The following is a 26,072-nucleotide window of genomic DNA, read 5'->3' as shown; positions in this document are numbered from 1 at the left end:
CCTCAAAATCCGCAAACCAGTCACTCCGGGATTCCTGTTCTCTGCAGGGATAAGGCCAGACTCTGTCCAGTTCTTGCTGGACATGAGCCACGTTCCTGTCCCCTGATAGGTGTCTGGCAGATCCCTGCTCTCCTAGCAGAGCTAAAGGATTGGTTAAAGGAAGAAAAACAGTCTGCCCTTACTGCAAGATTGCCCCTCGTGTGGTGACTTGTGTTAGGAAATTCCGAATGAACAGTTTTTACCAAATTCTTTTCTCTTGCGATTGCTGTCCCTGAGCAGACAGCTCCTTAAGCCCCCTGCTGCACTGCAGACCCCCAGCGTAGGACTCCCACCCACAGTCCCCGGGCCAGCTTCCACAGGCACCGTCTGGGCCCTGGACACGTTGCAGAGTCTCCAGGGCCGCTCTGCCTTCAAGGCTGCTCTTACTGCTTGGTGTATATGCTCACTTGAAAATGCCATAGTAGAGATTTGCTCCAGAGGGCCCCAGAAATTCAGTCTGGTTACCAAAACCCCAAGGAGAAAATAGCCTTTACCACATCACAAAATCCCAGTGAAATATATGTGGTGATGACTACAAAGTGTCTCATTCGAAGGAAGTATGGATATCTAAAGTTACTGTCTGCTGGGCCTTTCACAGCCCTCAACCCTGGCTCGGGACTCGTAACACTACAGAGCTGGCGGGTGGGGCCAGGGCCGTTTGGGAGCACTGTCAGGGCACACGGGATGAGTGCTGGCAAAGCGGGAGCATCTTTGTCTCGAAAGTAAACTCAAATGGAGCCCTTGCTCACTACCTCCTCACCTCTCCATGAAAGAGGCTGGTGCAGACATGCTGGCAAGTTTCAAGGAAAGTGAGCCAGTTGATACATTGCTTCTTGGATTTCATGTAGAGACTGATGGGTCTCTTAAGCTGCTCCCAGGAAGTCAGGAAACCCGAAATTAAGGAAAGCTTTGAAAGGAGAGTTGGGGTCGACTTAAACCAGTTTTCTGGCAGGTTCTGACAGATACTGTTTTCTGCAGTGGCCGCCCAGCACATGATATTACAAAGTTGCTGGAAGGTTTGTAGTTGACTGGGAATCTTGAGGTTTTTATTTATTTATTTGAAACCAGCTATTTTCTTCACTAGCAAAAAAAAGGATCAGGTTCTGCCCTGGCCAGGGGCTCGCCCACATAAATCCTGACTGGCTGGTTAGTTCCGAGTTGTCCAGCAGAATCAAGCACCAGTTTTGGTGGGACATCTCCCAAAGAGCCCATCACCGTTCTTCAGGTCCCCGTCGTGAGTCTGTCTCTGACCCTGGCTGAGACCTGAGGGCTTCCCACAGCCGTGTAGGAGAGGCCTGAGGCATGGGTGAGATTAGCCCAGGACCAGTGACGTGGAAGTTCCAGACAGCAGAGGAAAACCCAAACACTGGACAAGTGGGGTTTCATACTGCAGCCCTTTATTTTTCTTCACGAAGCTGAGGCAAAGGTTTGCTCTGGGCTCTAGCCTACTTTTTCTGAGAGGCTGCCAGTTTAAACCAAGCTCATCACTTCGAATCATGTATGTCGTGCATCCTGAGACTCGGGAGGGGGGCTGAGGCTGTCGGGCAGCAGAGGGACCGTGTGGCCACGCTAACCGCAGTCTCCATTCTCACCGGGACGCAGGTTCGGGAGCAGCAGCAACACCACGTCGTTTGGCACCCTCGCCAGCCAGAACGCACCAACTTTCGGATCGCTGTCCCAGCAGTCTGCTGGGTTTGGGAGCCAGAGCAGCGGATTCTCAGGCTTCGGATCAGGCGGAGGAGGTGGGCAGCCTGACCTCTCCCTACACTGTGGTCTCTCCTTTTGTTCCCCCAGTAAATGTCTGACAACCCTCACCCCTACCCTGACCCTCCAAAAGAATGAGTGATTTTACCTGGCCATTCAGTCTGGTACTTGAAAAGCTGAAAGTGCTGGAAAGACACAGTGTTCTTTTTAGGTTTTAATTAGACTTGTAACACTGTGCTGTTTCTTACCAAATAAAGAAATGGCTGACTTGACTTTTCTCTCAAGATTTGAGGACCCCAAAAAATATCCATTCTAACTAGACCTTGATGTAAAAGTCTAAACCAGAAGACTCAAAAGATATAGAAGAAAGTAAAAATAAGAGGTAGAAACTTTACAAAATGTCTTTCATTTGACACCCTACTTCTTCAGATAGTAGAATATCTTTGCAGCACACTTATGAGATGCAAAAGTTAGGTATTGTTATTATTTTACAAATGACACAGAAACCGCAAGGGGCCAGTTTGCTCAAAGGACTAGACAGTGAGCAGCAGGGCTGGCCCTCAAACCGAGTGTCTAGCTGCTCTGGCCTCAAGGAGAAGAGAGAGCAAGTGGATGGGGAAAGTAGAAAAAGCACGTTTTCTTGATGAAATGAGTTTGTGTGGCATCAGCAACAGTGAGAAGAGGCCTGCCGTGACCCTCTGCTGGCCACGGTGGAGATGGGACGGACCCTGAAACAGCCAGCAGACCACGCCCCTTCCTGCCCCCACCCCCTCCCGGCCTGCGTCTTGTGGGAGGAGGGCTTCCTATGGAGACACAGGGAGGGGGCCAAGGCGCCCTAGAGACCACCTTTGCCTTTCAGGCGTCTGTGTGTTCTAACTGCACCCTTTTCCTCTCTTTTAGGATTCACCTTTGGATCTTCTAACTCGTAAGTACCCCTCTTCAGTTTTGAGTCATTAAGTAAGGGTAGAAGCCTGTGCAGTATGTGAAAACAGTAGTTTTGGTCTGTTTGTACAGTTTGGTATCTATTTTTCCTGTTTAAAATCTTGTTCTGGAAATGGCATTTCAGCAGCAGGTTTTGGGCTGTGTGGACTTGCTGCTCTCAGTAGGCATGTGGCCGGAGGTTCCAGGCCTGGCCTTCTCCTGGGCCATGTGTAAGAGAGAGGACGGTGCCTTCTGCTGAGCAGAGCCTGGAAGGCAGAACCCGAGAGATGCTTTTCCTTATTTCCCTGTTCATTCTCAGAAGCGCCCTGGGCTCCAAGCCCATCCCCAAGTCCTGTTTTTCTGTCCTCGCTTTCTGCGTCTGTGCAGAACTGCCTGACACTGGAAATTCCAAGTCCTGCTCTTTGAACACAGGCAGTTGCATGAGCTCCGGAGCCCTTCCTAGAGCAGTAGCTGACCTGCCTCTCCCGGCGCTTCCTTGCAGGTCTGTCCAGGGCTTTGGTGGCTGGAGAAGCTGAGTGGGTGTTGGCACTCCTTTCCATCCCTGTGACCCGGTGCGTTCTCAGCTCCCCTTCTCTGAGAAACTCTGCAGCAGTCCTCTGAACTGGATGCTCTCATTGAAATACACCACCCCCTCAAAGAAACAGCAGAAACCAAACTCCAGAGATGCCTGACTGCGTGTTCTGCATTGCGTTTTGTGTTGGTTGTCCCCCCCTGCTATTAAACTATTCGGTCTGTATCCACACGGAATGTGTATGGGCCTCCTCCGGTCACAGGCAGGGAGAAAGGTCCCCCATTTCTGGGCTCTGAGGAGCCTGCACCGCCTGCCGGTAGCTAGCAGTGTCTCTCTGCAGAGGCGGCCTCCAGAAGGGTCTGGTGCGGGCTGTGGCCAGGCTGGCGCTTCTCCCAGACGGTCCCCCAGAGGAAAGAGGTCATGTGCCTGCCAGCGCCTTTCTGAGGCCGTGACTTGCTGTCTCTTCTTCACTTCTTTCTGCTGCTTGGCATCAGGCCCCTCGAGATGCCAGTATGGCGACTAGTTGGAGGGAAAGAAGCTCACCGACGCGGGCATTAGCCAAGTCTTGGAAGCGGCACAAGCCCCTCAGAGCGCGGGCGGCTGTGAGGAGCATGGAAGCAGCAGGGCCTGCGATGGCGGCGCCGCCCTGGGAAGCCCTCAGCCCCTCTTCCCAACTTGGCTCTGGGCGCTGAGCATCCCACAAGTGATTCTCACGCTCTGGCAAGGAGGTGGGCAGTCAATTGAGAAACCGCTTTCATTCCAGCAGGCGCTGGTGATGTGGTTGACCGCCCCTGGCTCCTGTCTGTGAACTGCAGTGCTTGCAGACCTGGGTAGGCCCAGGAGCTGAGACGACATCGCTGCTGCCCTTGGCCACCACACGCGTGTGCTAGCGTGGCCTGGAGGTCGAGTTCAGTCTCGCTGAAGTGCTTGTGAGGCAGAGTTCTTCAGATCTGGGCGTATTTAGTTCTTAGGCCTGTGACACCCTAGGCGGTTTCTGACAGACACTGCCTTGCACCAGGCGCAGGCAGAAGCGTATGTTACCTTTCAGGCTCAGAGTGGGACAGCCTGGCCATTAGCAGGGGAGGGGTGGAAAGGGACAATTATTTAGATTTTCGTATACTGGAAAGTTTTATTTTGAAACATTCTAATAAAAGTTTTCCATGCGATTTAGTGTGTCACATTGCAGCCAGCATGGCCTCGCTGCTAATGTGGGCTTGTGGGGAGGGTAGACCTCGGCGAGGAGCCGGGGCCACAGCCTGCCCTGCCGGCCCCTACTCTGCCAGGGGCTCTGGGTGACGCAGACCCACAGGCCCCAGGCCGGCAGCTTCTGGTTCAGCCGGACTGAGATGGGGCCTGGACGCCTCGGGCTGAGGTCAGCAGTTTCTGCCGCTCATCAGAAGAGGAGTCTGCCGGCGCAGCACGCTGGGTTTCAGGAGCCCCAGCGCAGGATTGGGTCCCTGGTGACTTCCCCTGTTTTCTGTGCAGTTTGTGAAAGAAGAGTGAGCCTCTATCCGTCCATTGTACTATACAGGGCGTCTGCCTCCTTCAGAGAGCCTGGACTTCAGTCCTATCATGGGGACCCTTTTGGTCCTCGAGGAATTGAAAAGCTCGTCTCCACCTGTTCTTGCGGGAGGCCCCTCAGCCACAGAGCTGGTTGCCAGACGTCCACATGCCTGGCCCAGGGTCCTTTCCTCCCGGGCGTGTGCTCCTAACGGGGCCATCTTGAGACAAAGGACCTTTGTCACGGCGGTGGGCCAGTGGCAGGCCTGGCTTTCACGGAGCAGTGTGACTGAGTGACAGGTGCTGACCTGCCCCAGCATGTCCCCCTGCTGACCGGCACCCACACAGAGCCATCTCCTGCCCTTCTGTTTCCCCCCAGAGGCACTTTTTTATAAATAGAAGCTGGTTTGGCCTAAACCCTTGACCTCAAATTCTCTGCTTAATCCCCCATCGAGGTGGCATGTGACATCTCTCCAGAAGGCTGTATCAGCTGTGCTCAGCCAGATAAGGTCCTGCACTCACCGGAGGGCGGCAGCCCTGAGGAATGCGCGGCTGGTGTAAGAGCCCCTGCGAGTTCCTTTTTTGGGGTCGATTTCGCTGGTAGGTGGCAGGGGTCATCTCAACACGCAGCCAACATGCATCCTCTGAAACCCAAGCTCCCAGGATATCAGGCGGGGAGTGCAGCCTGCCCAGGGAGGAGGTGGCGGGGTTGCGCCTTTCCCAAGTAGGGGCAGACAGAGAGCAGCCGGTGGAGGGAGGGGGGTCGTGCCCCAGGGAGAAGCCCAGGGCGGGGGTGCCCCCAGCTCTCGCAGAGCGGCCGGTGGCAGCAGGAGATGGGCAGTCACAGCAGGCTGGCTTTGTATCTCTGCTTGTGTAACTCAGGAAAGGCAGGAAGGAAGAGGAGGATGGCAGTTTAATGAGCTAGGTCGTGTTTTGCTAGACTTTTCCAGACCTAAATGTCGTTCATTCATAATTGGTGCTTCAGAAGGCATTGCAGTGATTTGAGGCCAGAAATTGAATTTCTCAGGGGCCAGATGAACCCAGCTCACAAACTGGACGCGTGAACCAAGTCCCTTTGCGTGTAGCTGTGGCCGTAGCACCCCCAGTACCTGAGCGGGTGGCCCCTCCATCCGATCCCCCCCCCACCCCGCCCTGTCCCCACAAGCACCCTGGTACTGTCTTCAGCTTTCCTTTCCGTCTCTGGCAGCCCCCAGAGATGTTTCTGAGTCAGGTCTCTGGCGCTGTGGAGAGGGTGTGGACGTTGCAGGCTGATCTCTCACCCTCACTGGCTCTGGGACCGGGACCAGTTTTCCCTTTTAGTCTCCCTTGGCAGTGAAATCCCAACCTTGGGGGCCCTTGTGAGGATGAAAGGAGGGTCCACCCCTGGAGCACCCAGCACAAAGTAGGTTCTCATTAAATGGTGGCTCTTCAGCCTACAGACCTCACCCTACGTCCCAGGTAAACAATTTTAGATAGATCCCCACGTCAGCCTCATCTGGTTTGTGATGGGGGGCATCTTCCACCTGGCTGTCCAGCCCTAGGCTTAGCAGATAGGAGACCACTCTGGGTGAGGGGTCATCCCCGCTTAACGAAGCTCCAACACAGGTGGGGCCATTTCCGCCTGAGGTGCTGGCCCAGCAGAGCTGAGTTGGTCCCTTGAACCTGTTTCCAACAAGCTTCACAGGTGATTCCCACGAAGATGGTCCGTGCTCCACGTTTAGAGACAGTAAATACTTTCTCCCGAGGGAACATTCAAAAGAGACTCTCATTCTCATGGACGTGTTTATTTTGTCACAAGTCCAGGGTGAGAAATCGAGTACCACGGAATGACGAGGAATAACAATAGCGTTGACAGATCTCAAATCAGGTGCAAATCTCCAACCTTGGCCATTAGGTTTTCTTACTGGCAGAATGGGAGTGTATCAGGGCTAGTGCAAGGCACGATGGGCTCTTTCTTAATGTAAGCTGATATCAAGAGGTTTTTAGAAGGTTTGGGTGAGAAATTGGCTGCTCTGATTAAAGGACATGGTCTAGGGTGCTCTGTGTTACGTACCCTCTGAGCCGCCACAGATGCCTTTGTCATGCTGGCAGACCAACTTTTCAAAACCATTAAAAAGAAAGAAAAGGACACTTCTATAAAAATTGTGAACCTTCACTTGTGCCAATTAAGTAATCAAGGTCTGTCGGTGGTTAACAACTCTTGGTCCAATCCGTAACTCATACAGAAATCTAGTGTTTCCTTTTACTGTTATCAACTTGGTCACCTAAAAAAGGGACTGCAGAAAATTTTTAAAAATCGAGGACAGACTAGATTTCAGACCAGAATTTCAAGTTAAACAAGAATTAGGGGAAAAAAGGAATTAGCACTGCACTGAGGAAACCTGGATAGTCTTCCCCCTCCTCCTTTCTAGCACCCTTGGGGAAGTAGAAATGAATATACAAGGAGAAACGATTAAAACCCCGGTAGATACAGGAGCCACCTTCTCAGTTTTAAACCCTACCAAAATCAAAGGCTCCCTCCCCCAGAGGAGTACCTCAGTGCGAATAGTGGGGATTTCCAGTGCACCCATTAAGGCTTTTAAATCATTACCTTTAGAGTTTAACTTAGCAGAACTTCAAAAACATTCCTTTTTCCCAGTAGAAAGTACCCCTAGTCACCTGATAGGTAGAGATTCATTAGAAATATATGGCGCCCAGATTTCTTTTACTCCTAAGGGAGAAATGTTTTGAGGTGTAAAAGATCAATCAGGTTTCTCTCTTCATATAATGTTTATAGCCCATGATAAAGGGGATGCAGAGCAAGGAAAACTGCCAGGCTTAGTGCCTAAAGAAGTACGGGCATGTGACCCTGCTGACGCGGGGAGAACCACCACTGACATGCTGTTCAGTTCAGTCGCTCAGCCGTGTCCAGCTCTTTGCGACCCCATGAATCGCAGCACGCCAGGCCTCCCTGTCCATCACCAACTCCCGGCGTTCACTCATACTCACGTCCATTGAGTCGGTGATGTCATCCAGCCATCTCATCCTCTGTCGTCCCCTTCTCCTCCTGCCCCCAATCCCTCCCAGCAGCAGAGTCTTTTCCAATGAGTCAACTCTTCACATGAGGTGGCCAAACTACTGAAGTTTCAGCTTTAGCATCATTCCTTCCAAAGAACACCCAGGACTGATCTCCTTTAGAATGGACTGGTTGGATCTCCTTGCAGTCCAAGGGACTCTCAAGAGTCTTCTCCAACACCACAGTTCAAAAGCATCAATTCTTCAGTACTCAGCCTTCTTCACAGTCCAACTCTCACATCCATACATGACCACTGGATAAACCATAGCCTTGACTAGACGAACCTTTGTTGGCAAAGTAATGTCTCTGCTTTTCAATATACTATCTAGGTTGGTCATAACTTTCATTCCAAGGAGCAAGCGTCTTTTAATTTCATGGCTGCAGTCACCATCTGTAGTGATTTTGGAGCCCAAAAAAAGAAAGTCTGACACTGTTTCCACTGTTTCCACTGTTTCCCCATCTATTTCCTGTGAATTGATGGGACCAGATGCCATGATCTTCATTTTCTGAATGTTGAGCTTTAAGCCAACTTTTTCACTCTCTTCTTTCACTTTCATCAAGAGGCTTTTTAGTTCCTCTTCACTCTCTGCCATAAGGGTGGTGTCATCTGCATATCTGAGGTTATTGATATTTCTCCTGGCAATCTTGATTCCAGCTTGTGTTTCTTCCAGCCCAGCGTTTCTCATGATGTAACTCTGCATATAAGTTAAATAAGCAGGGTGACAATATACGGCTTGATGTACTCCTTTTCCTGTTTGGACCTAGCCTGTTGTTGTTGCTTCCTGACCTGCATATAGGTTTCTGAAGAGGCAGGTCAGGTGGTCTGGTATTCCCATCTCTTTCAGAATTTTCCACAGTTTATTGTGATCCACACGGTCAAAGGCTTTGGCATAGTCAATAAAGCATTACCATAGACCACAATAACACCTGCCCAAGTCATCCCTTGAAGCAGGAAGCTATAGCAGGAACCCTAGTGGTGGTGGTTTAGTCACCAAGCTGTGTCCAACTCTTCCCAATTCTCGGACTGTAGCCCACCAGGCTCCTCTGTCGATGAAATTTCCTAGGCAATACTGGAATGGATGCCATTTCCTTCTCCAGGGGATCTTCCCAACCCAGGGATCGAACCCACGTCTGCATTGCCAGGTGGGTTCTTTACTGCTGAGCCACTAGGGAAGCCCATAGAGGAAGTAAAACCCTTGATTATCAGCTTCCGTTAAGGAAGGGCTCACTGTCCCTTGCACTAGCCCATCCTGCCAGTTAGAAAACCTAATGGCAAAGGTTGGAGATTGACACAGGATTTGAGATCTAGCAACGCTATTTTTATTCCTTGTCACTCTGTGGTACCTAACCCCATATGTTACTGTCCTATAGCCCTAAAAACAGTGACTTCTTTTCTGGGATAGTATCGCTACATACCGAAGTGCATTCTTCAGTATCCCAGTACATCCCGATGATCAGTATCTTTTTTGCCTTCACTTGGCGCATTATGCGTGGACTGTGATGCCAGTGGGCTCCACTGAAAGCCCCACTTGCTCTTCTCAGGTATTAAAAGCAGATTTAGATAATCTAGCTTTTCCTCATATATCAGTCTTGATACAATATGTAGATGACTTGCTGTTGTGTTCAAATTCCTTAACAGATAGTCAGCAAGACACCCTGTACTTGCTCCAGAAGTCAGCTTCAAAAAGACATACGGGGTCCAAGAGAAACCGCAGCTAGGCTTTCCTGGTGGCTCAGTAAAGGGTCCATCTGCAACGCAGGAGACCGGTTTGATCCCTGGGTCAGGACGATCCCCTGGAGAAGGGAATGGCTACCCACTCCAGTATTCTTGCCTAGAGAAGTCCATGGGCAGAGTTGTCTAGCGGGATACAGTCCATGGGGTCTCAAAGAGTCAGACACACAGCTGAGTGACTAACACTTTCACAAGGCTAATGTAAAGAATTCAAGACATGTGATAGCTAAGGGTGGCTATTAATTGATCTAGACAGAGTAAAGGGCCTGCTGGCCTTCCCTGCCTCTAGAACAGAAAGGCAACTGAGAGGTTTTCTAGACCTTGCAGGCTACTACAGGAACTGGACTCCAAGTTTTTCCACTAAATCATAAACATTCTATGATTTAGTTAAACAAGACCAAACTGAAGCTCTTTGCTGGGAAACAGAACATTCTAAAGCTATGGAGACCCTTAAGGGCCTCCTGGTAAAGGCCCCAGCCTTAGGACATCCACATTAGGATTTACCCTTTTTCCTTTGTCCATGGAAACCAGAGTGCTGCGCTAGGTTATTATCCCTACCACATGGCGGCTCCTTCCAGCCGGTAGATATTAGAGCCTGCAGCTAGATGCGGTAGCCAGTGGCCTTCCTCCGTGTCTCTGAGCTGTCACCGCAACAGCTATGATGTGTTGAACCACAGGAGAGAGAGTTCTGAGTCACCCTGTCACTATCTTTGTTCCACACTTTGTGGAAGCCTTACTAAACTCTCCTCACGCACAGCGTTATTCACCAAGTCAATTAACTTCTCGTAAGATTGTCCTGCTCTCGCCAAACAAAACTCTCCACAGGTATAACAATCCAGCCACCTTGCTCCCAGAAAAGTTGGATGAGGAAAAGCTCTATTGTATTGTTGCAACTAACAGTCTTTTATTTCCTGGGCTTGACTTTGGAGATAGTCCGATGAATAATCCTAACCTTACTTTATTCACTGACGGTTCATACTTACGAGGACCTCAGGGAGAATACCAGGCTGGCTGTGCTGTTGCATCTCCAGTGTCCATCCTCGAAAATGGGCCTTTGCCTAATGTCTCTTCCGCCCAACAGGCTGAGTTAATAGCACTGACCCGGGTGTGTCCGTTGGCAAGAGGAAAGTCTGCCGGTATCTGCACGGACAGCCGCTGTGGTTTGGGAGCGGCACATGATTTTGGTATGCTTTGGAAACAGGATTTCTGGCACCCTCAGGACGGCCCATCAAACACGGGAAGCAGGTCGCAGAGCGGGGAGATGCCATCCTGCTGCCGTGCGCCCTTGCTCTCATCAAGATGCCAGGCCACTGAAAGGCTGACGCTGCACAGGCCAAAGGAAACCCTTCAGCTGATGGTGCCACCGAGACAGCAGCCTCTCTCGCAATCAACAGCCAACTAACCACTGCCTTTTCCCTTTCAGTCTCCAGTAACCCCACTGACTGTCCAAGTTTCAGAGAACAGTAGCAGGCCAAGAAAAAGACACCTGTGTACAGAAGGGAGGGAGGTTTCAACTGCAGCAGAGAATAGGGCCAAATGGGAAACCTGTCCTTCTGTTTTCAGCCCAGTATCCTGTTTTACAATACATTCATGAGTAAACTCCTCGGAACCCAGATAAGATGGTGTTGTGGGGTAAACAATATTTTTGGATGCCTTTCTTTACCATAGCTCAGAAGGTCTATTCAGAATGCGATTCATGTCCGAAGTATCACTCAGGAAAGGCCCTGTGTGGTTCTCAGAGAGGTTTGCCGTGACCTGCAAGTCCTTCTGAAGTATGGCAGATTGATTTTAGAGCAGAAGCCTCCCTTGCAAGGTTATCAGTGTGTTCTTGTTACGATGTGGGTGTTCTTGTCATGATCTATGTGTTTTCACACTGGGTTGAGGCATTCCCCTGCCGAAGGGCCACGGCACAGTCAGTCAGGAAGCTGCTTTTAGAAAGCGATTCCCATCTGGGGAATCCCCTCAGAACTACACAGCAACAGAGGGACTCATTTTGCTGGACAGATTGTTAAGGAAATTTGTAAAATTTGACCTATTACGCAACATACCCACTGTGCCTACCGCCCCCAGTCTTCTGGGTTAGTAGAAAGGGCGAATCGAACAAATGAAAACTCAGTTGGCTAAAATAATGGTTGCTTATTTCTTTCCCTATCCTGCGACCCTTCCATTGGCTCTCCCCAACCTCAGATCCACTGCTTTTGGCTAACATCACTTCTCTCCCTTCGAGATTGTCACAGGGAGACCAGTGAGAATGGATGAGGGGTCATATGATCCTATGTGGCTGAAGGGAGCTATATTACACAATTGCAAAGTTTTAATCAGATTATTAGCAGGACATCCTAAGCTTGTTTCTGAAGCTTGTCACAGTAATCTGTCCTCATATGAAGATCAGATGTCGCGTGACTTACAACCAGGAGATTGTGCATACTGGAAAAGACAAATCTAACGGACCCCCCTCCAATCTAGCTGGAAGGGCCCTTGTCAGGGTCTTTTAACTAGCTCATGTGCAGCGAAACTGAAGGGTATTGATTCTTGAATTCCTATTTCTCACCTAAAAAGGACTCCTGAACCAGAATGGTATGTAGCAAGAACTGCTGACCTCAAACTCACTTTAAGACGTCGCCCTAATGAGGTAGAAATACCAACGCCAGGACCGGACAAAAAGAGACTGCTACCCCGAGATGCTGGACCTGACCTGTATGATTGTTTGTGACGTTTTCTTCTCGGTTTCTTGGACTCTTACAGATGAATCAAATGGACATGATCTTATGCAGATTTTAAATCAGATTGTTGGGTTTGTGGTCAATTGCCTGCATCCCGTACTTCTGGTTTACCACGGTGGGTTTCTCCCCTCCGAGGCTCTGATTGGATGGCTCTTAGTTTATTTTAGAAGAAAGGAATTATAGTTCTGTCTGGGCCACCATTGATATCACTAGATGGGACCCACTCACTCGGCCAGTCAAACACACCTATTCTGACCCTGGCCATAAATACGAAATTTCTCTTTAGGTTACTCAAGCTAAATCAGAACAACAAGCTAAATTTCAGTCAAAAAATGTAAATTCTGTGCTCTCGGGAGGGACCCGTCCCCAGTCGTGGGATGGATTTGTCTGGCTGAAACACCAGGCTCTTGTTGTGAGTTCTCTAAAGGCCTCCCTACGCTGGGAACAGTCGAATCATACTAACTGGCCTAATAACACTAGAAAATTAGAATGGGCACCTTGTGAAAAATGCCAGTATATCATTTCCCTCAAAGATAGTGATTGGTACGGAACAGGTTGGATCAGACAACCAGAAATGTGCTGGGTGGCGCCTGACAGGACTCAGTGGCTCTGTGGGTCCAATCTGTGGCCCTGGGTGGCTGGGAAGGTGTACTTTAGGATTCCCTTGGGCTCAGGGCCCCTTATGTACAAATTTACATGTAACTCCAGCAAATTTACCATCCATCCGAGCCTGACGAACTGAGAGATCTGTGCTCCACTGGTATGATCATTTGGCAGCTATTTTTGTGCCTTCGCTAGGATTGAAAGATGTAATTTCCCACATTGAAACCTTAACAAAATTCACTCAGAAGCCTTTAAATGATAGCAACCAGGCTATTAGCCTGCTAAATTCTGAGGTCTCTGTGATGAGGAAAGCTGTCTTACAAAATCGAATAGCCCTTGATATCCTCACGGCATCTCAAGGGGGCACCTATGCCATAATTCAAACTGAATGTTGCGTTTACACACCAGACAAATCCTCTAATGCAACACATTTAATGACTCATCTGAAAAATCAGATGGCTGCCTGAGATGATCCATATCATCTAACCTTGGTGATCTTTTGGGAAGATGGTTTGGCTCTGGAAACCCATGGCTTAAATCCCTGCTTGTAACTTTAATAACATTACTAGCTGTATTACTCACAATTTTGTTGCAGCAAAAATAGAAGTGGAATTTTTGCTGAGAACAAGGAAAGTAAAGAGAACTGTGAGCAGACTAGAGAAGAAACAAATGGGCCTGAAAGAGCTGATCACTCCTGGCTTTACTTTAACTGTTACTAATCTGTGCTCTGTATCTCTCAGAACTAACCTGCACCCACTGCCCCTAACTCCGCATGAGTTACACCCTGCACCGACCTCCCCAGCTCTGCATGTTGCATCCTGCACCGACCTCCCCTGACTCTAGGCAGATTACATCCTGTACCTGGTGCTCACCTTCCCCACGCTTCTTTGCAGATCACCGCTGTAGCTTTTTGCATTTTAGAAAGAAGGACGCAATACCATAAACCAGAGACAGACCCACATACCGGCCTACCTGATGCGAGCTCTAACCGTTTTGAAACCATGCAAGAAGAATGAAGACTCACTGCTTTGCGCTTATCACTTACCCCAGACCGTGAGCCCCATCTGTGTGATCCCCGCAGATTCCCCGTCGTAGGGGCACGGTTCTTGAGGCGCTAGCCTGCTGCGTTCTCCCTTCAGCCAGCTGAGAACTAAAGCCATCTTTCTATTTCCTCTAGACCCTGTCTCCATAATTTTTTATTTGGTGGACAGAGAAAGCCAAGATTTTGGCCAGAACTATTTTATAAGATTGTTGTCGGGTTTCCCTGGTGGCTCATTGGTTAAGAATCTGCCTGCCGATGCAGGAGACACGGGTTTGATCCCTGACCCAGGAAGATCCCACGTGCCCCAGAGCAGCTGAGCCTGTGGACCACAACTATTGAACCTGTGCTCTAGAGCCCAGGGATCACAACTGCTGAAGCCCACATGCCCTAGATCCTGTGCTTTGCAACAAGAGAAGGCACTGCATTGAAAAGCTTGTGCACCACAACCAGCAAGCAGCCCCCACTCCACGAGCAGAGAAAAGCCCGCACAAGCAGTGAAGATCCAGCACGCCAAAGATGAATAAGATTATTTTTTTAAAAACCAGAAGATTGTTGTCTCTTGCATTACACGATGTGCAACCAGGCCCCTGGCCAAATTAATGATGGCTAAACATCTTGAAGAAACAGATCGCGTGTATAACATAGAATAATTATAACAGTGTGATTCTAGATATGGGAAGAAGCAACAAGGGAAATATCTCCTGGACCATAATAGGTTAGTAGATAGAGGATCCAGAGAAGCTTTAACATTAGTCACTCAGTCGTGTCTGACTCTGTGACCTCATGGACTGTAGTCCGCCAGGCTCCTCTGTCCATGGGATTCTCCAGGCAAGAATATTGGAGTGGGTTGCCACTTTCTTCTCCAAGAGATCTTCCCAACTCAGGGATCAAACCTAGGTCTTTTGCATTACAGGCGGATTCTTTACCATCTGAGCCACCAGGGAAGCCCTTTGATTATCTCCCAATGAGCCTAATCCAAAAATTAACACCTGGAGTGACGCATCCATGAGAATCTTGCCTGATCCAGGATGAGCCTCCCAGCACCACAGGGGACAAAAATTGGTCATGAGATGCCTCCCAAATATTGGCCGAATTCTGGACCAAGAGGAGGAACTGAGCAGTGGAGTATTTCCCGCCATATCAGTTGACAACAAACATCACAGCCACCGGCAGTTGCAGCCGCCAGGGAAGGTGAGCTGGCGAGCCCTGAGGGAACGCAGGGAGGAAAGAACACCTGCCATCTAGCAGCCGCCAGACCGCAGCCACTCCCTCCAGCGAGCCCGGAGGAAGCTCAGGATGTGAAAGACACAGGAAACCGGCCCCAGATGGCTGAGGTGCATATGAAAGGGGTGATATCAAGGAGCCCAGACGCTTGCCTCCTCCCATACAGAGAAAAGCACTAAATTCCTTAATTTAGGATTATCTGGTTTTCTTTCATTCACAAAAATACGCTTGACATTCAGACTCCCTCCCGGCCTTAAGTCCTAAAACTTTCCACCAAGTAAAGCAGAACCCTCAACTTTTAGGTTGCATGTTATTTTTTGAGTCGACAGGGCGAAAGGATCTTTCTGAAATCACTGATGAGAAGCACCGAGTTTTAAGTTTCAGCTGCGTTTTGGGCACCTGCTCACAAGAGAAGGCACAGGTGGGCCGTCAGCTCCTCCCCCTGGAGGCAGTGTCTGACCGCCGCTTCGGTGAAGTGTCCCCGGTTAACGGGCGCAAGGAGGCCCCCTCCCCAACTCCATCCTGTCTGCCATACCGCTCAGTCCCGCTGTCTCTTATCTCCACGTCATACTTTTAGACAAAGTACCGAGAGGCAGCTCCGTCATGCTTTCCTCTCCAGTTCCATCAGCCCCGGGTTCCCACTCAGTCTCATGAAGCCCCTGTCCAGCGCTTCCAGGCACCGGCCGGCTCTCCAACTCCTGCTCCTTCGTTAGGAGGTGTCGCCTGCTGAGAGGAGAGCAGGGCGGATGTACCTCCTGGCCCCAGCTTCTACCATCAGTCCCTTCCTCCTCCTACCCTGGTTCTCTCCGATTTGTCTGTTCCTCACTTACATGGTGGGGTGGGGGGAGCAATCAGACTGAAATAGTTTTAGCCCCCAAACCTCCCCTATCTTCAGAATGTTTCCTGTGGGAAGACTGCTTGCGAGCTGTCGCTTCAGTTGTGTCCGACTCTTTGTGACCCCACAGGCGGTAGCCCTCCAGGCTCCTCTGTCCAGCAGATTCTCCAGGCATGAATATTGGAGTGGGTTGCCATTCCCTGGATCTTCCCGACCCAGGGATTGAACCTGCATCTGTTATGTCTCCCGCATTAGGCAGGCAAGTTCTTTACCACTAGGCGCCACCCAGGAAGCCTGGAAAGTTTGTATATTCATCCAAAACATAAAGGGTTCCATGGGTCAGATAAGTTGGGGACAAGAGTGAACAGAACAAGATTTAATAGATCTTTCTATTGAAGGACGCTGTGTGTGTCTTTAATATGCAGATTTGCTTTGTAAATCAGTAAGATGAAATAGTCCTCCGTTTCCCAAACATTGTGACCGTGGAACCTTCCTTCTTGAGCCAGGTTCCTTGGAGCTCATCTTTGCTTCATCGTGGGTGTCTCTGGACAAAAGCAGAGCTTATTTACTTCCCGAGGGTTGTGTTTCCAAGACGTTCCTCTCTTGTATTTGATGATAACAGGAGTGAGAATTCATTCAGTGATTACCAGCTGCCAGGCACTGCCTGTCCTGAGTGTTTCATGGACATTTTCAGGTGTAACTTACGCCTTTCAGATACAAATGAGGCCAAGTGAAGAAGCAGTCTGCTGAGTCCCAAGCGTGGGTAGCGGTGGAGCCAGAAAGGAACCCCGGGTGGTGCTTCCTGCCTGCCCCACCCCGCAGCCCCGTGCCCTCAGCTAGGCCAGGCCATCATCACTGGCTCTCACAATCATTCTTCCTGAAGCTGGTCACTCCTTTTAGAAGAAATACCTGCCCAATTGTGCCAAGGACCCTGCCAAGCCCCTCACACGCCTATCGCGTCCACCCCACGGAATGACGACGGATGTGGACTCCAGTAAATGCTCTGCCTGTCGTGTAGTCACTTACTGGCTCCAACCTTGTACGTGATCGTCTGTCTAAGCCGCGGCCCCCAGGGAGGCGGGGTGGGGGCAGGGGCCGAGTCCGTTGAGCCCGTGTTGGCACACGCCGTCCACAGATGGGAACCTGCCAGCCGCTTTCGGAGGAAGGTGATCAGACCCTGGAGGAAGCAGCTGGCCTCACGCCCTCTGGCCGGCTAATCCCCTCCTTCCTGCGCTGTCTCTTGGGGTGGGGTGGGGGGGGCTCGGTCTTTGAGGCTTTCCAGAGTCCCCCAGGAGGTCAGCCACAGACCCACCCAGGCGGCAGTGGCTCCATTGTTCAGCCCCTCCCTCTGTGCTTATAAATAGAACCCCATCCATCCCACAACCCCAGCCAGAGATTCTCCACATTGTTTGTGGCCCTGGATCGCCAGCTGCGGAGAGCAAGTCTGTGCAGGCGGGTGGGGTGGGGTGGGGTGGTGTGGGGGGCTGGCCAGAGCCTCGGGCCCCGCGTCGCAGTGGGCCGCGCTCATCCTCCTTTGGGTGGTGTTCACAACCAAGCCTGCTATCGAGAAGGAAATCCTTACTGTGGCCTGCGGGTCACACATCCAGGCCCGCCTACCCCAGCCGCCCCCTCTTGCTTCACCACCTTCCTCTGCAGGCCCTTCTGTACTCTCTCTTCCTCAAACAGCCGGTGGGCCTCCCTCCCTGCTCAGGGCTCTTCCACACTCACCTCTGCTGCTGGGCCCTCCACTCACCCTGCAGGTCTCAGTTTGAATCTTTCTGCTTCCTCCACCGGCGGCCCCCACCCCACCCCGGGCTGCCTGCCCTGCTCAGATTCAACTGTGTCCCGCCCTGCTGCCATTTTGAGGCCCACATTGCAGTTACAGTCATTCGTCGGTCGAACGGGTGGATTGTTGGTTTGTCTGGTCTGTTCCATGCCTTCTCCCCCCTGCACCCCCAATTTTCAGCTCAGTGCGGGCAGAGGTCGGGTCAACCTTGTCTGTCCACAGCCCCCGATCGGGCCAGGGCGGCAGAGTCAGGAACTGTGGGCAGAAGCCACCCAGGATGACTTTCCAGAAGCAAATAGGAGTTCCTTTCCCCGCCTCCCACCCCACCTGAAGCCAGAACCCAGCAGGGGAGGACACGGCGGGGGGGGGGGGGGGGGGGCGGGGGGTTGGGGCAGGGCTGCTGTTCAGGGAGCGTGGAGCCAACTGATCACACCAGGGCCACACAGCGTCCCCCAGCTGGGGGCCTGGCTCTTGGCTCTCTGTGCAAGCTGGCTGGAGCTCCCCACAGGCGTCACTGCAGTCGCTGGGCCCGTGGTTCCCACCCTGCCCGGTGGCCCCCAGGTTCTCAGCATCGCTGGACAGTGCTTGCTTGGGGCTGGACTCGCTGTCTGTGGCCCGCGGCAGGTGACGTTGGGAAGTGTGTGGGGGCACAGGCCAGACGCAGAGAGGCCTGGGTACAAAGCTGTCCTCCTGAGACTTCCCAGCTGCAACTGGTCGTGTCCTCCGTCCAAGTTAGAAGCAGGCAGAGGCTGCACGCCTCTCGGAGCAGGTGCGCACTAGGCCGTGCCTGCACGTCACCGGGAGTCTCACCAGTGGCTTCCCAGGGAGAGGCGAGAGGCCCACGAGCTATGGCAGCCCAGCTCAAGCAGGTGAGCCCCCGTGCCCGCCCCTGTGCCCCCCACCTGGGCACAGCCTGCCACGCTTTCATCTGCTCAGTCCCTGAGGAGGGACAGGCCTCAGGCTGAAAGATACGTGGCCCCTGCTTCCGCCTGACTCATCCTGGAGCAGGAGGGTGCAAGCCTCACACACACACACACGCATGCACACACCTGTCCAGGCTACACACACACACACACACACACACACACACATCCAGGCTACAGGTTCCCTGCAAGTAAGAGCCGCCGGATCCACAGCTCACACCCGCCATGCTCCTCTCCAGCCCCACCCCTTGCTAATCTGCCCATCCCAGAGCCCTCCAGCTGGCCTGGGGGGTGCGGGAGGAGCAGGAAGGGCCGCGGTGCCAAATTTTGAATCACTGGCTGCAGCTGACAGAAGGAGCCGTGCGAGCCGATGCAACGGCCTGGCCGTCACCACCCAGCATTTTCAGATGCACTTAGAATTCTCAAGTCCTGGGCTGCTTTGCTTTCAAATCGCTTTCATGCTCTGAGTTTTAGGGAACAAAGATGTGCCCCAGTGTAGGGAAACGAAACTGCTATAATTGCAAGTTTCTACCTGCAGCGCAGCCCAGACCTCTGCCACCAGCCCTCCTGTCCCGGACCCACGAGAACCACACTCCTCTCTTTGATCAAGTAGCAGCAGTTGCTCCGAGCTACACTCAGGCCGGCTCCTCTTCTCCCCTTGGGGCTTCGGGCAGCTGACCCGCCCCCTGACCCGACTCCTGTCTACAGCTGCGGCTTTCTTCATCTTGAGTCATTCTGGAAACAGGAATAAACATCATCTCTGAGACATTCGAGCCAAGTGGCCAGTGTTGCAGATGGTGGCACTGGTGGTCACCGTCCACAAGCATGTGCTCACGTGTCCTACTTCCTGTGTGCGTCTCACGGCCGGGCCCTCGTTAGATGGCGCACCCGTCACATCTCCTCCTGGTGGGCAGTGGGTCCGACTGCCCCAGCCACAGGCCCTCTTCTCACCAAGTGTGTTGCTGGCTGTGAGATGTGTGTTCTGGGTGGAGGTGGGCCCTCCTGTGGCCTTAGCACGCAGCAAAGCCAGCCCCAGTGGGACTCAAAGAAGCACAGCATTTAAAGGCTGAAAATGGTCCTGTTCAATTCCATCCTCAATACAGAAAGGAATTCAGACCTAAAAACGGGAAGAAAGTGACTCAATCCAGCAAGTAGAGTTTATTGGTTAAGATGTGGACACAAGGAATTCTGGGCTAGAATTCCATCCTAGCTGTGTGACTTCAGGCAAATTACTTAGCCTCTCTGAGTCTCAGTTGTTTCACCTATATAAAAAGGGGAGTGCTTTTTAAAAAGGGGAGCAATGATAATATATTTGTCCAGATTTGTTGAGGATTAAATGAGACGTTATGTGTAAAGCTGGTATTATTCTCCTCGCTTATTAGACTGAGCGCAGCACCCTGAGTTCCCCATACCTGACCTACTTCTCATTTATTGCACATAAGGAGCCTTGTGCTCAGTATATGACAATAATCGAAGAGCTAAAATGAGTCTGTTGCAAGCTCTGAGGCTCTTCTCTGTTAGCTGTTTATACACTCCAAAATAAATGAGCTTGACTGCCCAGAGCTAAATGTTTCTCAGAGCATTACAACTCAAAAAGACATGCGAGATAGGTCAGCTTGTGCAATAGATGTTCACTGGATAAGAAAAATAACCACAGTCAAACTGTGGTAAATGTTTTATCTTCACATTTTCAGCCACGGGCCCTGAGAATCAATTATTCAAAGTTGCATCCTGGGACTCTAGCTGTAACGTGGGTCCCTGTAGTCCTGGAAGGTCTTAGGGGGCAGCAGGAACATGTGGTCCATCGGAGACTCCGGCTCCGCAGGTGCCTGTCGCTCAAAGGTGCAAACCGTGGGTGGTGGCTGTTCACCCACATGAGTCCCTAAGTGCCTCTGGGTGTCCCTAATGCCCTCTCTGCACACGTTTCCCCAGTGGAATGGCACCCATGAAGGAGAGATTTCACTTTTCATTCATCCATGTTAAAGCCAGCTCTCTCAAAGTGCGCTGGGCCTGAAATTGGAAACTGCAAATATACAGAAATTAAAACTCTGCCCCGAAGAAGCTTCTAGTCTGATTTTTGTTGTAGAGATCAGCCTTTTCATGATGGTGTCCATCCACTCTTGGATATAAAATCAGAATGTACCTTGGACTTCTCTCAAACTCATTTCTCTTTGCAGTGGTTCTTCTTGCCTATAAAGTTGTTTAGTTGCTCAGTTGTGTCCGACTATTTTGCAGCCCCATGGACTGTAACCCACCAGCCTTCTCTGTCCATGGGATTTCTCAGGCAAGAATACTGGAGTAGGTTGCCATTTTCTTGTCCGGGGTATCTTCCCGACCCAGGGATCAAACCTGCATCTCCTGTATTGGCAGGCGGCTTCTTTACCACTGAGCCTCCAGGGAAGCTCTATAAAGGAGTATTTTGTGCCAAAGGTATTGGATTAGGGAATTTGGAATGAGAAAGGACCCCAGCTCTACTCATCATTTAATGTCAATCAGGGCACAAGAAGAACTTGCCTGAGCAGATAGAGCTAATCTATGCAAGTAAATTGAATTTCCAATTGGATTCTTAATCAAAGATGTTTATTTTGTCTTACCCGCTAAACTTCTGTCAAGAACAAATAGAACAGTCAGAGTACACTCAGCTTAGCCACCTGATAACGGGAAACAGGACCATGGGGGCCTATGTTACGGTGACCCGTTGCCACTTGTGAGTCTATTAATGCTGTCCGACAGCGACTCCTGTTTATTCCCTGGCACTAACACCAGATTGGATGGGTAGGAGAGGGCAGAGGACTAGAGGGGAAGACAAAACCACTCATCTTTAAAGTAAACCTGTTTCAACCTGTATCTTGGTCACCGATGCCAGAGCGATGGACCAAGTTCCCAAACCTCTGGGCAACATCCTCTAGAAGGGTCTGTGGATCTAAAAACGGAAGTTTTCCTTCAACACAGAATTCCTTAGATTTCCTTCACATGTGAGGAAAATGCCTTAGAAAAGGTTACCCATCTGAGGTATTCCCAACTGAAAGCACGGGGGAAATCTACAGGGAACCCTAGGTCCCTGTTGAGATTTGTAGCTATCATGAGACTTTCCACTGCATCAAAGCTGTCGGGAGAGTGGGGATTCTTGAAGTTTGGAGGAGGGCCAGATTTTCTCCAGCGAGCATCAGCATTGCCTTGAATTTGTCATGGTTTTCAGTTGCTACTTACGAGTGAATTCATAAATTTGAGGATCACTTGTCCTTTTGGATGGGTCATTATGTTTCTGTGAAATTGCTGCCGTAATGCCTTTTTCGAAAAAATTAGTCGATCCTTCTAATTCTCGGTTGTTTCCGAGTTCTTTTCCTCTAGAAATTGTAGAAATGCGTGATACTGGCCCGCGAATTCTTTTTTCTTTCCAAGGATGCTGACTTTGTCTATTTCCAGGAAGACGAATTACTAAGCACCAGATTTACCTTCCTTCGGAAACAACTAAAAATCCAGTCAATTTTTCAAGACAGTTGACAGCAAACAGCAAGTGACAGTGACCCCTGAGATTCAAGGAACAGATAAGGTGAATCCTGCAACCTCCCCAGTTTCCTGCCCAGGGAACGTAACAGGTTACAGCACCGGAAAGGAGCATCCGGGCGGGGCCCAGTAGTCTTTCTGCGCTCGTAAGGCGACGTGTCGGAGAAGACGGGTGCACAGCGAGAATTCTGGACTCTGCCAAGGGTCTGTCTCCGGCACGAAGCACTGATCAGCACACACGTGAGGAAATCCCGTGTCTGGAGAAAAAGCAACATGAAAGGATTAGAGACAAAGTCCCAAGGACTCCAGGCCATAAACTAGTGCTGGTTCCTATCAACAAAAGTGGAAAACCTCATTATTTACTTAGCATTAGATAATATACTCAGAAGGGTCTTACCTCAGTGAAGTGAAGTGAAGTCGCTCAGTCGCGTCTGACTCTTTGCGACCCCATGGGCTGTAGACTACCAGGCTCCTCCGTCCATGGGATTTTCCAGGCAATAGTCCTGGAGTGGATTGCCATTTCCTTCTCCAGAGGATCTTCCCAACCCAGGGATCGAACCTGGGTCTCCCACATTGTAGACAGACACTTTACTGTCTGAGCCACCAGGGAAGTCGGGGTAAATGAGTCCTAACAAAATGCCACTCTTATCTAACAAAGCTTAGAAGCAAGACCCAGATAAATAAGATCACTTCCAGATCCCAGAACTAAGCTCAGGAAACTCACAGGAATACAAAATACCCAGTATGCAATGAAATAAATTTCACAACGTCCAGCATCCAACCAAAAATTACCAAGTATGCAAAAAGAGAAATGTGAGCTGTTGTGAGGTGAAAAGTCGATTGAAACTAGTCCAGAAGTGACCCAGGTGATACAATTAGTGGTTAAGAATTTTTCAATCATTATTAAAACTATATATGTTTAAGAAGCTTAAAAAAAAAAAGACAACATGTTAAATAGGGGCATGGAAAAGACCAAGTAGAGATGAAAATTATAATGTCTGAAATGAGAATATCCTGGACGGGATGAATACAGTATTATACACTTCGGAGGAAGATTCGTGAACTTGAAGACACAGCAATAGGAACACCCAAAATGAACCACACAAAGGAGGCTGAGAGAAAATTGAAACTGAGCATCGATAAACTGAAGAGCAACCTCAGGCAGCTCAATGTATGTGTCATAAAACTCCCCGAAAAGAGAGATGAGGGAAATACAAAAGATATCAGAAATGTTAACTACATGAGTAAATATAAAAATGGGGGGGGGGGGTATTTTTCAAGTCTCTTAGGCTATTGTAGGGCTCATCAACTACGGGTTAAAGATGTAGTAAACCTCACAGGACTGGGGGAAACAGGGGCCCACTCCTGGGGACGCAGAGAAAATGGCGCAACAAGGAGTTATGATCGTAAACCAACAAAGGGGGTGAGATGGAGACTTAAACCAATCCAAAGCAGGCAGAAGCGGAGGCGGGGAGAGCAGCAACCACAGCAACCCTCTTGGATCTGGTTTCCTGTAGGGGAAAGTTCTGGATGATGCTGTCATTCTCCCATAAAGAAAAATCCAGGTCCAAACGACTTTCCTAGTGAGCGCCAGCGAATATTTAAGGAAAAAGAATGCCAATTGTACACCAACTCTTCCCAAAAGAAATCAAAGAGAATGAACTACATCCCAATGTGTTCTATGAGTCTGCTGCTGCTGCTGCTGCTAAGTCGCTTCAGTCGTGTCCGACTCTGTGCGACCCCATAGACGGCAGCCCATCAGGCTCCGCCATCCCTGGGATTCTCCAGGCAAGAACACTGGAGTGGGTTGCCATTTCCTTCTCCAATGCATGAAAGTGAAAAGCGAAAGTGAAGTCTGTCAGTCGCAACCCCATGGACTGCAACCCACCAGGCTCCTCCATCCATGGGATTTTCCAGGCAAGAGTACTGGAGTGGGGTGCCATTGCCTTCTCCCATTCTATGAGTCTAACACTACTCAAATAACAAAACCAAAAAAAGATCTATAATATAAAGGACAACTACAAATATCACTCATCTAATATAGATGTAAGAATTTTTAACAACAGTTTAGGCATCAACTCCAATTTATCTGTCTATATAAGATAATGATCAAGTGGGATTTATTCTAGCAATTGTTTATTTAACATTTGAAAACCAATCAATACAATTATATTGAGTAAAAAATTAAAAAAAACATATGATCATCTCAATAGATACGGAAAACACATTTGATAAAATCCACTGTCCAATTCTGACAAAAATTTTCAATGAAGTAGAAATCTTCAAAAAATCTCTTTGACTTGAGAAAGGGCCTCTAGAAAAAAAAAAAAAAGCCCACTGTTAACATCATACTTAATGGTGAAAGAATGCTTTCACATCAGATTCAAAACAAAGCAAGAATTCCATTCTTACCTGCTCTGTTCTATGTTGTACAGGAAGTTCTAGCCAATGCAATAAGGCAAGAAAAAAAGAAACAAAAGGATCCAGATTAGAAGGGAAGAAGTTAAACTTTGTTTGCAGATAACATGATTTTCTATAGAAAATTCTATAAAATCTATAAAACTACTAAAACTAGTAAGGAACTTTAGCAAGGTTGCAGGACATAAGGTCAATGTAAAAAGTCAATTGTATTTCCACATACTAACAACAAATAATCAAAAATTGAAATTTGAAAAGCAAATACCACTTACAATAGCATCAAGTGTATAAATGACTTAGGTATACATCTGACAAGATTTATGCAAGACCTATACACTGAAAACTACAAAATATTGCTGCATGAATTTAAATAAAAGGAGAGATATATATGCCTGAAACAGAAGACTCTATATTGTCAAGGAATGTCGGTTCTCTCCAAACTGATCTACAGATTCAGTGCAATCCCATGAAAGTCACAGTAGACTCTCTTTTTTTTGTAGCTGATTCTAAAATCCATATTGAAGTGCGAACAACCTATCATAGTCAAAAGTGAAAGTGAAAGCCACTCAATGTCCAACTCTTTGAGACCCCATGGACTATACTGTTCATGGAATTCTCCAGGCCAGAATACTGGAGTGGGTAGCTGTTCCCTTCCCCAGAGGATGTTCCCAACCCAGGAATCAAACCAGGGTCTCCTGCATTGCAGGTGGATTCTTTACCAACTGAGTTATCAGGGAAGCCCATAGTCAAAACAATATTAAAAAAGAAAAAGAGAAGCTATTGGACTTCAAAAGTTATTGTGAAGCTATGATATTTAAAACCATTCAATACTGGTATCAAGATAAGCAAATAGATCAATTATACAGAATAGAAAGCTCAAATATAGATGTGTACATATACAATCAATTTATTTTTGACAAAGATGAAGAGGCAATTCAGTGGAGAAAGAATAATCTTCAGCAAATGATGTTGAACAATTGGTAGTATATAGAAAGATAATTAATTTCTATTAATTGATCATGTGCTCTGTAACTGAGCTAAATTTGCTTATTAATTCTACTATTGTGTTTCTCTCTCTGTGTGTGTATGTAGATTTCTTTGCATTTTCTGCACACACAAACATTTTTCATTTCATGGCAAACAGTTTTCTTTTTCCTTAACAACTCTTCGCACATTATATTTTTCTTTCTTTTTTGCTCTATGCACAAGGTTGAATAGAAGTGCTAAAAGTCGACATCTTTGTCTTGTTTCTTCTGCCCTCCAAGCAGCCACAGTGGTGTCTCATACGGCTGAGCCTTGGCAGTGGAGAGGTGGGAGAAACTAGCAGCACAGGGGTTTTCTGTAGCACCCAGGTGTCTGGATTCTCAGGCTGAATTTTCAGGACCCCTGTCCAGCTTACAGGGAAGCAGTGCTTCTTCCTAGGGTGTCCGTCTTCCTCAGAGCCCCCCAGGGAAGTAGATGGGTTGTGAGCAGGATTCAGACCTTTTTGGGTTCCCTGGCCATCAAACCCATCGATTCTGCCAACACC

General features: G+C 49.2%; 1 protein-coding gene and 2 long non-coding RNA genes across 5 annotated transcripts in view; 2 read left to right on the top strand and 1 right to left on the bottom strand.

Moving 5' to 3' along the window:
* Positions 1-4,362, top strand: part of NUP214 (nucleoporin 214) — a 90,018-nt gene extending 85,656 nt beyond the window's left edge. For all 3 annotated transcript variants that reach the window (XM_069582128.1, XM_069582126.1, XM_069582127.1), the window contains exons 34-36: positions 1,642-1,781; positions 2,644-2,668; positions 3,167-4,362. In XM_069582128.1, coding sequence (XP_069438229.1) covers positions 1,642-1,781; positions 2,644-2,668; positions 3,167-3,200 — 199 coding nt within the window. In that variant the 3' untranslated portion in view covers positions 3,201-4,362. The remainder of the gene's footprint in view (positions 1-1,641; positions 1,782-2,643; positions 2,669-3,166) is intronic.
* A 7,116-nt stretch (positions 4,363-11,478) lies between these two features.
* Positions 11,479-14,392, top strand: LOC138436513 (uncharacterized). The gene is made up of 2 exons (XR_011255443.1): positions 11,479-12,180; positions 13,703-14,392. It is a non-coding gene; the product is annotated as an uncharacterized lncRNA (long non-coding RNA).
* A 9,853-nt stretch (positions 14,393-24,245) lies between these two features.
* On the bottom strand, positions 24,246-24,624 carry LOC138436514 (uncharacterized). Its single transcript, XR_011255444.1, has 2 exons — positions 24,539-24,624; positions 24,246-24,440 (listed from the first exon to the last, which is right to left on the bottom strand). It is a non-coding gene; the product is annotated as an uncharacterized lncRNA (long non-coding RNA).
* Between the last annotated feature and the right edge of the window lie 1,448 nt (positions 24,625-26,072).

This window comes from Ovis canadensis, chromosome 3, assembly GCF_042477335.2.
Source record: "Ovis canadensis isolate MfBH-ARS-UI-01 breed Bighorn chromosome 3, ARS-UI_OviCan_v2, whole genome shotgun sequence".
In the NCBI taxonomy this organism is placed as follows: domain Eukaryota; kingdom Metazoa; phylum Chordata; class Mammalia; order Artiodactyla; family Bovidae; genus Ovis; species Ovis canadensis.
Note: the sequence above shows the minus strand (reverse complement) of the source record. Positions and strands in the feature narration are given on the sequence as shown.